This window comes from Arabidopsis thaliana, chromosome 3 (assembly GCF_000001735.4).
Source record: "Arabidopsis thaliana chromosome 3, partial sequence".
NCBI classification, from domain to species: domain Eukaryota; kingdom Viridiplantae; phylum Streptophyta; class Magnoliopsida; order Brassicales; family Brassicaceae; genus Arabidopsis; species Arabidopsis thaliana.
The window spans coordinates 9,967,181-9,982,329 of record NC_003074.8 but is presented as its reverse complement, the minus strand read 5'-3'; the positions used below and the strand labels follow the sequence as shown (position 1 = coordinate 9,982,329).

Genomic DNA, 15,149 nt, shown 5'->3' with positions numbered 1-15,149 from the left:
GATTCACATATATATTTTGGTTTTCTGAATTAAGTAAGATTGAAAAACAAAATTATGGTCACTCAAATGTTGTTAGGTTTTCTATTTAATAATCTATGATTTCATTATTTGAATAAGGCCCTGTTCGTTTCCAGAGACGCTGCGACAGAGTCCGGCGACTGGAAAAAAGGCTTTATTTCTCTTTCTCATCCCTTTCATCTCTCCTGCATCTTCTCTTTATCTTGTCGCTGCGACTGCAATTTCATGATTTTGGAGTCGCTGAAAATAACAGCGACCCCCACTAAAGCTTTATTAAAATCAGCGACTATCGCCGGTGTCTTCCCCCTTGGATTAATGAGTCGCTCGCTTCTTTAAAAAAGTGTCGCTGGAGAGATCTCGCGACTACCAAAAGAACAGGGCCTAACCTAAATGTTTTTACAAGGATTCTTATGCATAAGTTGAAATAAATAGAAATATGTAACTAAATTACTGTAAGAGGAAAAGGCTATAATGTGATACATTATAAGTTTATAACCCATAGTAAATGTTTCTTCTTTTGTATATTTTCAGTCAAAAATATGAATTTCAGTATATCAAGTTTATTCGGTTCGATCGCATCAAATTTGAGAGTACAATTTGGTTAATTCGGTATTAGAATTCTATCGGTCAGGTTCTTATAAAACTTGGTTCGTTTCGGTTTAATTTAAACATCAAACTTGATTCTTGTGCCCCCAAGTCCAATTACAATACTTATATGATTATATTCTGGTCCGATAAATCCATTGGGCTTATTAATGGGCTTTAACTCTCTAAAACACATTTTGGCGCGTGTAACATCGCAACACATCAAACGTAGGTGCGTGTACCTCACATGAAAACACACGAGAACCACATACGTACGCGTCCCCACCAAGAGTTTCGAGTTTTAACAAAATGTCGTTTATACCCTTATACTTACCCGGCAAATTTATCGCATGTTGCCGCCAAACTTTATCACTTCCCTCGCTTCCAAGGCTAAATCTCAGTGGGTATTGACGATAATACCCTTCATCTTCCTCAACAAGCTTTTTTCTTTGGATAAAAATTCCCGAACAAGCTTCTCGAAACCAAACAAATTTCAAACATTTTTAATATTTCCCTCCTCTATTTTCCCTCTTCACGTCAAAAATTCAAAAACCCCAAAACCCTATAATCTCCTATATAAATATTCAGCCCTAGATCTTATAATTCATCAATCAAACAATCTCTTCAATCAAATCTCTTCTTCAATCAAATCTTCAAATCCCTTCAAAGATGCCTTCAATGCCAGAAGAGCCGCTCCTAACACCAACCCCAGACAGATTCTGTATGTTCCCAATTCACTACCCACAGATCTGGGAAATGTACAAAAAAGCCGAAGCATCATTCTGGACCGCCGAAGAAGTAGATCTATCACAAGACAACCGCGACTGGGAAAACAGTCTCAACGACGGTGAACGTCACTTCATCAAACACGTCCTCGCTTTCTTCGCTGCATCTGACGGAATCGTACTAGAGAATCTCGCTTCTCGCTTCATGTCCGATGTTCAAGTCTCTGAGGCGCGTGCTTTCTACGGTTTCCAGATCGCGATTGAAAACATCCACTCGGAGATGTATAGTCTCCTTCTCGATACTTATATCAAAGATAACAAAGAGAGAGATCATCTCTTTCGTGCCATTGAAACAATCCCTTGCGTCGCCAAGAAAGCTCAATGGGCTATGAAATGGATCGACGGTTCTCAGACTTTCGCCGAACGAATCATCGCTTTCGCTTGCGTCGAAGGTACCTTATATTTACTATTTTACCCTTTATTTTTTGTGGGTCTTCCTTATTGTTACTTGAATTGACGATTATGTCCTTTGTGTTGAAGGTATCTTCTTCTCCGGAAGCTTTTGTTCAATCTTCTGGCTGAAGAAACGAGGACTCATGCCTGGATTAACATTCTCAAACGAATTGATCTCACGTGACGAAGGTTTACACTGTGATTTCGCTTGTCTACTCTACACGCTACTCAAAACAAAGCTTAGCGAAGAACGCGTGAAATCAATCGTCTGCGACGCGGTCGAAATCGAGAGAGAGTTTGTGTGCGACGCGCTTCCGTGCGCGTTGGTTGGGATGAACCGTGATTTGATGAGTCAGTATATTGAGTTTGTTGCGGATAGGCTTTTGGGTGCGCTTGGGTACGGGAAGGTGTACGGTGTTACTAATCCGTTCGATTGGATGGAACTTATTTCACTTCAAGGGAAAACGAATTTCTTCGAGAAACGTGTTGGTGATTACCAAAAGGCTTCCGTTATGTCTAGCGTTAATGGTAACGGCGCGTTTGATAACCATGTCTTCTCTCTCGACGAAGATTTTTAAAGAGCGTTTGTTTTGATGCTATAATTACGATTCTACTCTTGTATTATTACCGTGTATTATCCTTGGTTTTTGAATTAATGAATAATTAGTTGCTTTTATCCTCTCTTTCTTCAGCTTAATCTCCATGAATTAGGGCTTATTCGATTAATGAATCCAATGATAAAGTTTCAAAAAGCGACCAAGACAAAGGATATTAAAAATTAATATGAAAAGCGACAAGGAATAAAATTGGACAGAAGAAATTAAGGTTAAGGGCACTTCCGTCATTTTCATATTATTTGTGGCATTCCCAATTTCCCACTTTGTGGCTCCAAAGAGTTTTTTTTTTGGGGCAATGGCGTCGTCGCTGCAAAGCTCGGGGATGTTGACGAAAGAGCAAATGGTTTATCTCTTTGATCGATTCGATTACTTGACTTCACAATCTGGTAATTGTGTGTTCTTTGTTAAGGTTTTTGAATTCATTTTTATTGATTGATTCATTGCAAATGTTTGGTTTCTCAGATGTGAAGAAACGAATCTCCGACGCTGTGGATGACAAACAGGTTAGAAACTGAGAATTTTGTATAATTGTTTCGATTATGCGTTTATTAGTGATTAATGCTTGCTTTGTAGTTAATTAAGAGTGTTGTTGTTGGTAGAGTAATGTCGTTTTCAAGTTGGATGAGATTGTATAATGGAGTACTTATTGTTTCTTAATTTTGTGAACACAAAAGTACAACACTTTAGAAAAGATTGATAAATTTGAAGAGACTAGTTCCAGTTGGAGATAAAATGGGATTGTGTTTAGTTACATGTACTACATTGTGATTGAATGCAGGAAGCTGTAGCGGTAACAACTGCTATTCAAGAGGAGATATTCTTGGAGATGGGGATTGGTAAAGTTCTCTTTAACCTTTTATTGGTTGCTTTTGAGTTATACACACCACACCACACCATTACATGTTTCTTACTATGAGGTATATTCGATAAAAGCAGACCCGGGATTTGGTATTGGCTGCTTGGGAAAGCTGAACTCTGCATACGAAAACGATAAAGAGTTGATGATTGGTTTCTACAAGTTTCTCGCAAAGTAAGCTCTTCTCTTCACGGTGTTATCAGAAATTCGATTCATATATATGAGGGGCTGATTTCACAGTTTAATAGGGAGGAGATGGCATGTGAAGAAGCTGAGCTTGGACAAGATGGATTTGAACAGAAAATGAAAGCACTACAACAATTACAAGAACAGGTAATGTTAGCTTTGGTTACTATAAGAAAACTATCTCTCCAAGGTCAATGTCTAACTATTCGAATGTGCTTACTGCAGCAACTAGAGATGCTTAAGTATATGCGTAAATTCTCTCTGGATGATCAATCTGCTATCCTTCAAAAGGTAAACAAAAACAAAAAAAAAACTGTTTTTACACTTTTTAACTACCATGATAATATTTTCCATTAGCATGAACAGAAAAAGTGTTTTATTATGGCTTTTGGTCCATCTTGCTTACCGGTAAATGAGAAACTGTCTGAGTCTAGTGAGGACTGATTCATATTAGATTGGTCTAATATTCGTTGTTCTTGTACCAAAACAGCTTCAGAAGCAATTAGAAAATGCGGGTTTTGAGCCGGAGGCGTCTCTTTTGTCAGGAGAGGAAATGGAGGAAGCTGGAAGAAGAAGAGTTTCACCTGTTTTTGGAAGCAGATAGCTTTTCAGTTCTCACAAGCTACTTCAATTTCTAATACTCAAGTCGCTCTCTCTATTCTCATGTCATCTCCATATACTTAACTCTTTAAACGTAAATGTACAAGAAAAAAACCTTGCCTCATTTGACTCTCAACTGCATTTTCATGTGAAGCCATTTTTTTTTAATGTATATTGGTAGTAAACTATATAGTTAATAAAAAAAGGAAAACAAAAAACAATTTAGTACAATTTTGTTCCATAGTGTAATCTTGACATGATTTTAGAAGAGTTAGATAACACAGTTCATAGCAATCTCTTGAATTTAGAAGTTTGAGTTAAAAATTTGTGTATTTAGTTAGTATCCATTATCATCAAGAGCAATGGGGAATCATCAAGCTGATAAGAAGTTCGCTTGGGTGATTAAGAATTTCAACTCTTTGGATACCACTAGAGTTTACTCTGATACATTCAAGGCCGGTCGTTGCAAGTGGTAAAGAACATAACTTGTTTGCAAGTGCTTTATGGTTGGTCGCTGCAAGTGACACATATGGTTTTTGCTTGCAGGCGTCTAGTCGCTTATCCCAAGAGACGTGATAGGTATACTACTTCTTTCTCTCTGTTTCTATGTGTTCCTGATTCGGAATCTTTGCCTTCCGGATGGAGAAGACGCGCTAAACTTATTGGTTATAACAAAAGTATTAAAAATTAGGAGAGTGGGATAAGAATCGGCTCTCTTGAGAACCGACTATAAACATATGTCATAATATGATTGGTTATGGATGGTTTTTTTTGAATAGTAAAAAAAATAATTAAATTATATGTATTAAAGTAATACAGTTGAGAGACTTTGAGAGTCTCTACCATTAGGCAATCTCCATCAGCGTTTCTGAATGAGAAACTTAATAATAAAATAAAAACAAAAAAGTGAAAAAGTAGGAGAGAGAGGAAGAAAAGTACATCGCTTAAGAAACTAAGGCCATTTCCATTAGTGAGAAACCTTCAAAGTTTCTCAAAAAAAAAAATTACTAATATTTTATTATGACTTAATTTTGTAATTAATATATTTTTTTCTTTTTTTCAGTTGTCCAATTATAAACAGCCACCTATACACACAGTTTCTCAATGATTACTTCAAAATTTCTCTGCACAGAAACGTTTCTGTAATTATGTTATTCTCTCTCCTCCTTTATGAATTGTTTATATTATATTAGTCAAGAGAAACTCTCAAAATTGTAACCGATGGAGATGCTCTAAGAGAATCGTTTCTCTGACAGGATCGCCACATGTCAATCAAATATTGGCTTAACTATTACAATTTAAATAAAATATATTATATAATTAAAATAATAAATTTTTTTTTGTTTGAGAAACTAGGAAGAGAATCTTCCCGATGCAGATGCTCTTACATTTACACATGCATTTAGTTCTCACAAACTACTACAATTTCTATAATCATGTCTCTCTTGTTATTCCCATATACTCTTTAAACGTAAAAAAAAAAAAAAAAAAAAAAAAAAAAAAAAAAAAAAACTTGCATCATTGTACTTTCAACTGCATTTTCCAGTATTTTTGACAAGGTATGCAAAATTATTTTTCTCTCTGTATATTGGTAGTAAAAAATATCAATTAGGACTTAGATTTTGAACACTTATCTATAATTTCAAAGATATATAGACAGAGAGATTTAGAATCGAGAGCACTTGGTCTCGGGAATGTCTTTTTTCCACTGCTTTTAAATTTACTTATTGGAAAGTTAAATTTTCGTCTTGCAATAACTACTAGTATAATAATTATTATTATTAGTTTATTTAATATTGTAAAATCAACCCTATGACACTATGACCTATGAGGAGTCGAAACGATTCATATTCCTCTCGTCTACATACATGCATGCCTTTAAAAGCTGTGGCTCCAATATATTTAGTTCATTGTCTATTACTCTTTTTCCTTGACTGTTCGTTCCTCACTTCCTCTTGTCAAACTTGGTAACATGTGAAATAAAGAAGTTTTTTTTTTACAATGTTGTTCCATAGTGTAGTCATACTATCTATCTTAGTTCTATATTTTGGTTTTGTTTCTTGATATGGTTGTTTGACTTGTTCGAGTTACTAATTTGGTTGTTTAGAGTATTCATCATCAAGAACAATGGGGAATCATCAAGCTGATAAGAAGTTCACTTGGGTGATCAAGAATTACAACTCTTTGGGTTCCGGTAGTGTTTATTCTGATACATTCAAGGCCGGTCGTTGCAAGTGGTAAAGAACATAACTTGTTGCAACTGATATATATTCATGTTCGATAGCTGCAAATGACTTTCTGTGGTTTTTGCTTGTAGGCGTCTACTCGCCTTTCCCAAGGGAAACAATATCTATGATTATTTCTTTCTGTATATATGTGTTCCTAATTCTGAGTCTTTGCCTTCCGGATGGAGAAGACGCGCTAAAGTTTCTTTTACTATGGTAAATCAAATTCCGGGAGGACTCTCCCAACAGCGAGGTGATTGTTTCTACTCTCTCCACTTTATGATAAGGCGGACAACATAAAGAACACAACCTCTATGTTGCAGTATAGCTCTTGTCATACTTTCTTTGGAATTGTAGTTGATGATAATATCAAGTTTGTTTTTGTGGTTTTGTTTTCAGAAGCAGTATACTGGTTTGATGAAAAGGACACAACCCATGGTTTTGAATCTATGTTTCTCCTTTCGGAGATTCAAAGCAGTGATAAAGGGTTTCTCGTAAACGGAGAAGTCAAGATTGTTGCAGAAGTAGATGTTCTTGAAGTTATTGGTGAATTAGATGTACCAGAGGAACCAGAAAGAATTGATATCAATGGGTTTCAAGTCCCTGCTTCACAGGTAAGAAATATACTTTTAAATTCATAGAAAACAAAAGAAAAAATGAAACGAATTGTAAGAGTTTCTTACTAGAGTTCATTTGGCTGATATATAGTTATTTACAAATATAGATGCATGCTGCATGTATGTTTTGTTGGGTTGTTTTCAGGTCTCCAAGAATCGCTATTCGATATGGTTTTTATCTGAACTGTCCGTTTGTTTACTTGCAGGTAGAATCTATGAACAGTCTGTTTGAAAAGTATCGAGGCTTTGCATCAAAAATCTTTCCCAAGAACCAACATCTGAGAAAAACATTTCTGGATGTTGTACTAAGTATGACTGAGATTCTGTGCAAGTTTCCGGAAGAACTTTCCAGTGGTGATCTGGCAGAGGCATATTCTGCACTACGATTTGTTACAAAAGCAGGGTTTAAGTTGGATTGGTTGGAGAAGAAACTGAAAGAGACTGGTAAGAGTCGACTGCAAGAAATTGAGGAAGATTTAAAGGACTTGAAGGTGAAGTGTGCAGACATGGATGCTTTGCTTGATTTCTTACGATGATGTTTTTTGATGATTAAGGATGTTAAGAGTTTGGATCTAATTTGTGTTTTGGTCTGTTTGTTTTTGTCGTCATTGGGAAAATCAAGAGAACTTGTTTAGTTGTTGAGGTTTTTGCTATGTTTTATTTTTATGTATTGCACTTTGTTTCTTGATGGTCAAGTAATCAGAAATGTAGCATTTTACCTTCAAACTTGGATCCAGTATAAGAGTGTCTACTGGTAAAGGCTTATTCATTTTAGCTTTAAAGATGCCAAAGTAATTCCCAAATAGAGGAAATATTGTTTATATTTTTCTCATAAAGGCTTAAATAATTGTTGGTAAAGTAAACCAATAAAAAATGGACCGACTACTTTGTATATTTGTTTCCTTTGATCCAAAGCCAATCCCATGTGACATCACATTCCAATGAAATTAATGTGAATCCTCACACAACTTGATGGATCATAATCTCTTCTTTTTCTTATAACTTTAATCCTTCCATGTCACAATTCTTTGTCCTTTCCTCCCAAAGCATTCTTTCTTCCGACATTAACCAATGGATTACTCTATTCCCTTAAAGAAAAGAACCCAATCTTCTATTCTCCACTACAAATTTCCCTACATATATATACACACACTTGTGCATTTTCATTGATCAACTATATCCCTCTTAAGATACCTAGAAAGAGGAGTGGATCGATCGAGAGATGCCTGATTGGGGACCGGTTTTTGTCGCGGTGACGCTTTTTGTGTTGCTGACTCCGGGACTGCTGATTCAAGTTCCTGGGAGAGGTCGAGTGGTTGAGTTTGGAACGTTTCAGACAAGTGGTCTCTCGGTTATTGTTCATACTCTTATTTACTTCACTCTTGTTTGTATTCTCTTGCTTGCTCTCCAAATTCACATGTACATCGGCTAATATGAAACAAATATTAAATCTCTCCTCTTATTTTTCTTTTGTATTAATGTAAATTAGATTTTTAAGTCAGTTTTTATTTCACTTGAATTGTGTGTAATTCACTGTTTTGTTTGGTTTAAGAAACAAAGAGGTTTTCTTACGTAGACATATCGTAAACAACAGTATTGTCTGTTTAGTCCTCTTGATGGTATTGAATTAGTTAGTTGCAAACTTGAAATTATTAACACTAAGAAGTTCACATGAAAAGTGTAACACATTGGAAGAATAAGAATATGTAAAATTTGATTGACTTGAGGGCCCTATTATAAACTTAAGTAAGAAGTAACTTAGAAATTAGAAAGCTAATTTGATTTATTAATTTTGTGGAGTACCACCAGCGAACAGAGCTAATTTATTCTGCTAGAAGGGTACGATATTAATTGTAAAAATGATAATTTTGTAAGCAAATGTATGTAGTCAAAAGTTGTAAGAAGAAAGAACACAAAACTTTCCTTGAATCTGTCCTTTACGTAAAAAAATGATCAAACTAAATTAACATAACTTTCTTTCTTTCTTTTTGGGTCAAAGTGACTTGATTACGATTTAGTTATGACTGTGTACAAGATAATTTTCAATTTGATTTAGTTCTATACATTCAGTTTTTTTATTACATTTATAGAAACTGAACTTAAACAAAATAATTTGTAAACTACAAACCAAATTGAAATTCATCACACAACACTATCCACTGTATTATAATTACACATGATTTTGTTACTTTCGATTTGATTTGTAAATTGAACTAAATTATATTTATTTTTTGCTTATAAAAACAACCAAAAATATATAAAACACAAATAATTTAATCAATATCATTTCTGTAATATCTGCTTTTTATTATATAAATTTAAAATATATTATATTTTTTTATTATTATTTCGATTCAAAAAATGTTTTTTTTAAGTGTAACTTACAATTCTTAATTTTCACAATAATAATCGATCTATTTACAACAAAAAATTTGGTTTAATTACGATTAATCCTATTTTAAGGGTTATTCAGAGTCTGCAGACCACTTGACTAGCAGACAAATTATATTTTCGTGCCCTCCTATGTTCTTTAATAATCATTCACGAGAATAATTAAGGAACCCATTAATTAATTATCACACAATATTAGTTTAATTTTTCCTTAAGCACCAAATATATGTATATCAAAGAAAAAACAGAGCCATTACCAAAAACTTTCCTCTTTTTTTTTTTTTCTAGTTTCTTCTCGTCTCCACCGCTTTCTAAAGTTGTAACCTTTTTTCTACTTCAATGGCGGATTGGGCTCCAGTTCTCGTCGGCGTGGTCCTGTTCGTGATTCTCTCACCGGGACTTCTCTTCTCATTACCTGGTAACAACCGCACCGTAGATTTCGGTGGCCTCAAAACCAACGGCAAAGCCATCGCTGTTCACACTCTCATCTTCTTCGCCATTTACACCATTTTAATCCTCGCCCTCAATCTCCACATCTACACTGGCTGAATCTGATCTCCTCTGTATCTCTTCTCTCTCTCTCTTTCGTTGTCGTTATAAATAAAGGTACCCTTTTTGAAAATGGGTCTACAACTAGAAGAAACTCTGTAAAATTAGAGCTTTTGTTCTCATGTGTTGTAACAAACAGATTTGGTCTAAACGGCTGTGTTGTATTGTGATGTATTGTTACTCAAATGTATCAATTTTGCTTCCTTTAGTATATGTCTTTATTTGCTTGAATTTAGTTAAAGATCAAAACTTTATTAGCAATAGCGAACAATGAAGCTAAAGAAGAGGAGACATTTAGAAAGATTTATAGAGATTTGTACATAAAAATGCCTTCTTTTGTTGGTTACATTATCCTTACATGATATAAAGAGCAGAGATTAGAAATGGATGTGAATTTGTATAGCAATCACCAAGATTGTTAGTATACAGAAGTATATAAATGCGTGAACCAAAATGGCTATACCGCTTGTGGTCATGTTTCCGAATTCAACCACTCTCGTTCTTGCGGGAAGCTGGAATAGTAGTCCTGGTGAGAGTAGGATGAATAGAGACACCGCTACAATCACAGGTCCCCAATCCGTGCTCATATATAATGGTTTTGATCTCCTTTCTTCTTATTGTTTTGTATTAAGTATGGTTGTGTGAGTGTTGTTCTTTTGCAGAAGAAGATGGAGACAAGTGAAGAGTTATGTAGAAGAATGTGAGTGACGAGTCTTTTTGGCTTTTCTTGGTGGCTAAGGAGAAGGTATATGAAGTTAAGATACTAAGTTTAGTGATAGATTACGAGGAAAGGCATTTGTGTTTCTTTATTGGCTTTGCTTTTGTGAACTTATCTTCTTCTTTCTCTTTTATGATTGTTCAATCAATTGCTTCTATGCTCCTTGGTGTTGTTTGCTTTTTGTTAAAGGATTTGATATAAAGTAGATTACTGCATAAAGATGATATATCAAGAAATGTGCCCACTCCCTAATTGTTTTCTTAGTAGTTTGGTTTGCCTTTTTGTTTGTTACTGTAGAGCCTTGAATAATAGTGGACCCAATGAAGGTTTGGTTTCGGTTTTTTGTTATCCGATTGAATCCGGTCGAATAAGCATTCAGTATATAGTACCTATTTCTCTATGCATCTTTTCAAAATGTTCTAATCTTTTTAGTGTCATCAGTGATTGGTTTGGAGCAGAGATATGACGGTTATTAGCGGTTAACACTTGTGGCCAAATCATGAATAGGTGCTACTTCGAATGCTATTTAAATTTGGGTACAATACTTTTCATACATGAGCTTCTTTTACATTGCCTTAAACTAGAGTACATAACCCTTTGACTACACATTAATAGATACTGATTTTTGTGTATTATATATGGATTTGATAGGAGAGAGCTTTGCTTGGAACATCAATAGAGGTTTGTTGCAGTGAGAATATATCTTCACAGCTCCAGAACAAGATCTGCAGAAAGCAAGCAAATGATAAGAAAACTCTTGATCCAGTTTTCTTTGTGTAAAAACAAAGTGTTCTTTGTGTATCTTGACTTACACTCTGTGTCGGTCTTGATCCAGTTTTCTCGTTTCCTGTTCGCTTCGGAGATGGAACTTGCACCGAGGAACCCTCCAGTAAGACTAGGGACCTTGAGATCCACTTTTCTTCTGTCATCTATCTCGTTATCGTCTTGTGGAATTGCAGTTGTACAGAGAACAGGGTGGACTTTACGTCGGCAGGTTTGAACATTCTATAGCCAAAACAGAAACCATATTAACATTCAGAATTCTTCAGACCAATCTCTTTGGGTAAGATTTGAAAATGCTTTAAGCTAAAGAAGACTAAACCTTTTTGAGATCTTTCTTCTTCTTGGACATAGAATCATCTTCATCATCATTTCTTGTCTTTGAAGAAGCTCCATGAAGCTTTTTAAATACCCTTTTAATCGCATCTCTTGTGCTATGTTTCTCTATGTAAGGTTCTCCTTGTACTGTTTGTCTCCTCTTGAAGAGACTCGTAAGTAAACTCTTTTTCTTCTTTACTCTTCCATTGCTTCCCTTGGTAAGCTCAATGGATGATCGAAAGAGATCATAATCTTGTAGAGGACATTCATTCGATATTTTTACCCGCTTACTTCTAGTATCCTCAGGATATTCCTTAAGAAACTGGTCTAGTTTCTTAGCAATGAGCTTGGCCATCTCCTTGATTTCTCCGGTTGCATCTTCTTCTGCAACCATAGCTGAGAACTTTGGTGTCTCAGGGTCTGTACCAAGCGTCCCGATGGCCAGAAATCCGCAAAATTCGTCTTCATCAAACCGAAGATCCTGTTCAACTTTGGATGGATTCGGGTCATGAGTGTGTCCGTAGAAGGAAAAGGAGTTTGTGCGGATGTCTTGGACATCAGAGAAAACCTGAGCTCTTAGACTACATAAACCACCTGAAAGATAGATTGATTTTTGAATTATGATGATCAAAGTTTAGAGAGTGTATGCTCATTATTCAATGCACACCAATACTAACATATATGTATGACATTGTATGAAGACGAAGATAGGTTATTTAAGGGATCAATATACAATACTTATACCTTTGAACTTCTTTGATGAGTCTAAGCCATTAGGCTTTATCGTTCGCATCCAACTTAGCAGCTGCAAGACACAGATAGAGAGAGAGTTCGTTAACATGAATGATTAGTTTATGAGAGACTAAGTACAATTTTAGCTCATTAATCATCAAAAAGAAAAGAATATTTTGATTAGACTTGGAAATTGGGATGTATAGTAATAGTACTCACCTTCATGTTGTCTTCTCTCAGCTTCTATTTTTTCTTTTCAATTCTCTTTGTGGTTTATAACTATATAAATAGTTGTAGATATAAAGTAGCTAGGTCAAGTTTGAGCTAGAAGGATCTATTCTTATGATTGAGTATTTAGAATAGTACATGATCAGTTTTGTTGGCATTCTCCGTCTTCTGTCGTAATGTGTTGTTAGATATGCATTTATCGAAGTTTATTTACGTGTGGTGTCTGAAATAGTAATAAGTACGTAAGATGGGACGTTACAAAATTAAGGAAAGGTTGTTCTCAAGCTAAAAGGTGTGTGTGGCTATACGGAAGTCTCTGGCCGAGGTAGAGACTAGAGAAGGGTCTCCAACTTTTTCAACTTTTTTAATTTGTTGGGACATGTTTTGTGAACCTTCTTTCACAACCGACACGTGTATAATCGTACGCCATGACATGATATTCTATGAAATGACACAACATAACACAATCGTATTATTGTTTGTGTACTGTTTCTTCTTGCATGCTTTTTTCCTCCAAAAGGAAAGTGATACATCTTCGAAGGAAATGTTGTTTTCAATCTCTAAAAATAAAAGGCGTGCAAGCAATGGTGGAAGCCTCTAGTTCACAGAGTGAATCCCACTATTTTGTCCTCCTTTGCCACGTCACCGACATTAGTTAGAAAGTGTTGAATTATAAGGAACAATTATAGATATGACCATTGAAAAACTGGAAAGATATGAACAAACCAGAGTATCTAGTTGGCAAACAAGAGGGTAGAGTACTTGAAGTCTTGAATCCGAGGATCGGCAACGAGAAGAAGACTTGAAAAAATGGTCTGGTCTCTTGTCGAAGAGATTATGAGCTTTGATCCGAAATTTCTTGGTTAAAAAGAGATTAATTAATCGATATGTTGTGCAATGTTGCCATTGAAATGTTGTAAGGCATCTTTATTATTGAACAAAGTAACAAGAGGCAACATTATAAATATTGTACTTCATGTGACCCAAAGTAAACAAAAGAAGAAAGTGCTATTTCATGCGTAAGGTTTATAATTTTTCTTCTTCTTATATATCTTATAATGATGGATCGATACACGTGAGGACTGTTTTGTATCGTACACTAAATTATCGTCGCACTGTTTCACATGCAAAAACTGACAAATGAAGTGTAAAACGTTCCTCACATTTTCTTTCTTGGTCCCATTTTTCTTGTATATATCGTGTATTTCTTGTAGGTTTGCAAATTTTAGGTGCCACCAAGAGTCCAAGACTTGTGATCGCTGAATGTGCTACGTATAAGTTTTCAATCTCTTCGGTTATTCCGTAAATGAATTGACGTCCACAAATCGAAAGTATAGCATTAACCCAAACATATCTATGTTTGGATGATATCGAAGATATATTGGTAATAACTTAAAACGTCATGCATAATGCTCATATATCAAACCACAAATTGGTATATTCAAATACGAATTGAGTTTCAAATATGACACTACATAACGTATTTATAAAACGATCAACGCAGACAACATATAAGAATCTAGCTAAATCTTCTTTTTCTACCTAAGTAATAGTGATGCTATTGAATCTATCTCCGCCATCTTTAAACTCTTATGGATCTTGAGTCATCGGAGTTCGACTTAAGTATTCTTTGTTTTTAATAACCGGTCACTCGAGCTATGATCTTAACTAATTTCCCGAGGCTACAATTTATGCAACATTTTGGAATTTTCATTCTTTATTGGACTAGATATATATAAACGTTTTATTTCTTGTCGGTATGTATCTTATTTTATGAATTTTGAAATTTGGGCCGATACAATTATAGCTTCTCTCAAGATTGAGGTCGAAAGAGAAACAAAAACGTAAAATATCTTCTTTCAAAATTGAATGGACTGTACAAGAGTTCTTTAACTAAACCAAGTCTAAAGCTAAACCAAAATTAACCAAAATAGCATAAAACAGAATTATGTAGACTCTAGTATACATAAATTCAATTGTATTGACATTAAATCCTCAATACAATTTTAATATAGTCCATCCCGCCATATAACCCGTCCCATGCTATTTTCTTTAAATATGCTCAAATGTTCATAAAATTTCAAAATAGTTATTGATTTTAATCCGTCCCGTATTAAAGCAGCGAGTTAATGATATTTATATTTTTTATTAATGTTGACTCAAAACTCGTTCCGCCGTGGCACCATAAAACCTTGTTCTTCAATATAATCATTCCCATATTACTTTTTATTTTTATATGTTCTAATGTTCATAATATTATAAACTTTCTAATGCTTTCAAATATATTAATTATAATATTTGTGGTAAAAAGAAATAGTTTAATAAAAAACAGAATTACCTCTTATATATTTTTAAAATTTGGATGTTTGTTAAGTTAAAGTTCATATTCATTCGAATTTTGATTCATTTTGATCTTATTTATAATAGGACTCTAAATCATTGTCTAAACATTTTAGCCGATATGGAACGTTAAACATATATTTTTTCATTAGTTAGGTAATATATGTCTGTTTTAAAAATTTTTGAATCACCATATATGCAGAAAACAAAA

General features: G+C 34.6%; 6 protein-coding genes across 8 annotated transcripts; 4 read left to right on the top strand and 2 right to left on the bottom strand.

Moving 5' to 3' along the window:
* Window positions 1-709: 709 nt before the first annotated feature.
* Window positions 710-2,489, top strand: TSO2 (Ferritin/ribonucleotide reductase-like family protein). Its single transcript, NM_113620.4, has 2 exons — window positions 710-1,780; window positions 1,869-2,489. The coding sequence occupies exons 1-2, from the start codon at window positions 1,273-1,275 to the stop codon at window positions 2,357-2,359; spliced, it is 999 nt and encodes a 332-aa protein (NP_189342.1). The 5' UTR covers window positions 710-1,272; the 3' UTR covers window positions 2,360-2,489.
* On the top strand, window positions 2,487-4,235 carry AT3G27050 (plant/protein). The gene is made up of 7 exons (NM_113619.4): window positions 2,487-2,784; window positions 2,861-2,901; window positions 3,177-3,234; window positions 3,335-3,428; window positions 3,503-3,587; window positions 3,666-3,731; window positions 3,931-4,235. Exons 1-7 carry the CDS (start codon window positions 2,694-2,696, stop codon window positions 4,042-4,044), a joined length of 549 nt encoding a protein of 182 aa, NP_566807.1. The 5' UTR covers window positions 2,487-2,693; the 3' UTR covers window positions 4,045-4,235.
* A 1,704-nt stretch (window positions 4,236-5,939) lies between these two features.
* Window positions 5,940-7,562, top strand: AT3G27040 (MATH domain/coiled-coil protein). The gene is made up of 5 exons (NM_001338851.1): window positions 5,940-6,007; window positions 6,148-6,277; window positions 6,358-6,518; window positions 6,665-6,879; window positions 7,089-7,562. Exons 2-5 carry the CDS (start codon window positions 6,168-6,170, stop codon window positions 7,416-7,418), a joined length of 816 nt encoding a protein of 271 aa, NP_001319652.1. The 5' UTR covers window positions 5,940-6,007; window positions 6,148-6,167; the 3' UTR covers window positions 7,419-7,562.
* A 542-nt stretch (window positions 7,563-8,104) lies between these two features.
* AT3G27030 (uncharacterized protein) lies at window positions 8,105-9,822 on the top strand (the record flags this gene model as incomplete). Its single annotated transcript, NM_113617.1, has 2 exons — window positions 8,105-8,301; window positions 9,591-9,822. 2 exons carry the CDS (start codon window positions 8,105-8,107, stop codon window positions 9,820-9,822), a joined length of 429 nt encoding a protein of 142 aa, NP_189339.1.
* Window positions 9,823-10,099: 277 nt separating this feature from the next.
* On the bottom strand, window positions 10,100-10,558 carry AT3G27027 (GPI-anchored-like protein (DUF 3339)). The gene has a single exon (NM_001125241.2). The coding sequence runs from the start codon at window positions 10,407-10,409 to the stop codon at window positions 10,200-10,202; it is 210 nt and encodes a 69-aa protein (NP_001118713.1). The 5' UTR covers window positions 10,410-10,558; the 3' UTR covers window positions 10,100-10,199.
* A 90-nt stretch (window positions 10,559-10,648) lies between these two features.
* AT3G27025 (uncharacterized protein) lies at window positions 10,649-12,779 on the bottom strand. 3 transcript variants are annotated; one of them, NM_180308.4, is made up of 5 exons: window positions 12,590-12,779; window positions 12,383-12,443; window positions 11,643-12,232; window positions 11,353-11,545; window positions 10,909-11,265 (listed from the first exon to the last, which is right to left on the bottom strand). In NM_180308.4, exons 1-5 carry the CDS (start codon window positions 12,593-12,595, stop codon window positions 11,246-11,248), a joined length of 870 nt encoding a protein of 289 aa, NP_850639.2. In that variant the 5' UTR covers window positions 12,596-12,779; the 3' UTR covers window positions 10,909-11,245. The 3 variants fall into 3 exon arrangements, with proteins under 3 accessions (NP_001326603.1, NP_001326604.1, NP_850639.2); NM_001338849.1 differs by lacking the exon at window positions 12,590-12,779 and having other exon boundaries at window positions 10,649-12,232; window positions 12,383-12,537; NM_001338850.1 differs by lacking the exons at window positions 12,383-12,443; window positions 12,590-12,779 and having other exon boundaries at window positions 10,649-11,545; window positions 11,643-12,359.
* Window positions 12,780-15,149: the final 2,370 nt, after the last annotated feature.

What these genes read in the sequence shown, in the direction of transcription:
- TSO2 (NM_113620.4), top strand. Translation starts at nt 1,273, where the DNA reads ATGCCTTCAATGCCAGAAGAGCCGCTCCTAACACCAACCCCAGACAGA. An exon ending in CGCTTTCGCTTGCGTCGAAG is followed by an intron (nt 1,781 to 1,868) that starts GTACCTTATATT and finishes TTTGTGTTGAAG; the next exon opens with GTATCTTCTTCTCCGGAAGC.
- AT3G27050 (NM_113619.4), top strand. Translation starts at nt 2,694, where the DNA reads ATGGCGTCGTCGCTGCAAAGCTCGGGGATGTTGACGAAAGAGCAAATG. An exon ending in TACAACAATTACAAGAACAG is followed by an intron (nt 3,588 to 3,665) that starts GTAATGTTAGCT and finishes TGCTTACTGCAG; the next exon opens with CAACTAGAGATGCTTAAGTA. An exon ending in AATCTGCTATCCTTCAAAAG is followed by an intron (nt 3,732 to 3,930) that starts GTAAACAAAAAC and finishes GTACCAAAACAG; the next exon opens with CTTCAGAAGCAATTAGAAAA.
- AT3G27040 (NM_001338851.1), top strand. Translation starts at nt 6,168, where the DNA reads ATGGGGAATCATCAAGCTGATAAGAAGTTCACTTGGGTGATCAAGAAT. An exon ending in AAGGCCGGTCGTTGCAAGTG is followed by an intron (nt 6,278 to 6,357) that starts GTAAAGAACATA and finishes TTTTGCTTGTAG; the next exon opens with GCGTCTACTCGCCTTTCCCA. An exon ending in TTCAAGTCCCTGCTTCACAG is followed by an intron (nt 6,880 to 7,088) that starts GTAAGAAATATA and finishes GTTTACTTGCAG; the next exon opens with GTAGAATCTATGAACAGTCT.
- AT3G27027 (NM_001125241.2), bottom strand. Translation starts at nt 10,409, where the DNA reads ATGAGCACGGATTGGGGACCTGTGATTGTAGCGGTGTCTCTATTCATC.
- AT3G27025 (NM_180308.4), bottom strand. An exon ending in CTCATCAAAGAAGTTCAAAG is followed by an intron (nt 12,233 to 12,382) that starts GTATAAGTATTG and finishes TCTATCTTTCAG; the next exon opens with GTGGTTTATGTAGTCTAAGA. An exon ending in GATCAAGACCGACACAGAGT is followed by an intron (nt 11,266 to 11,352) that starts GTAAGTCAAGAT and finishes TGCTTTCTGCAG; the next exon opens with ATCTTGTTCTGGAGCTGTGA.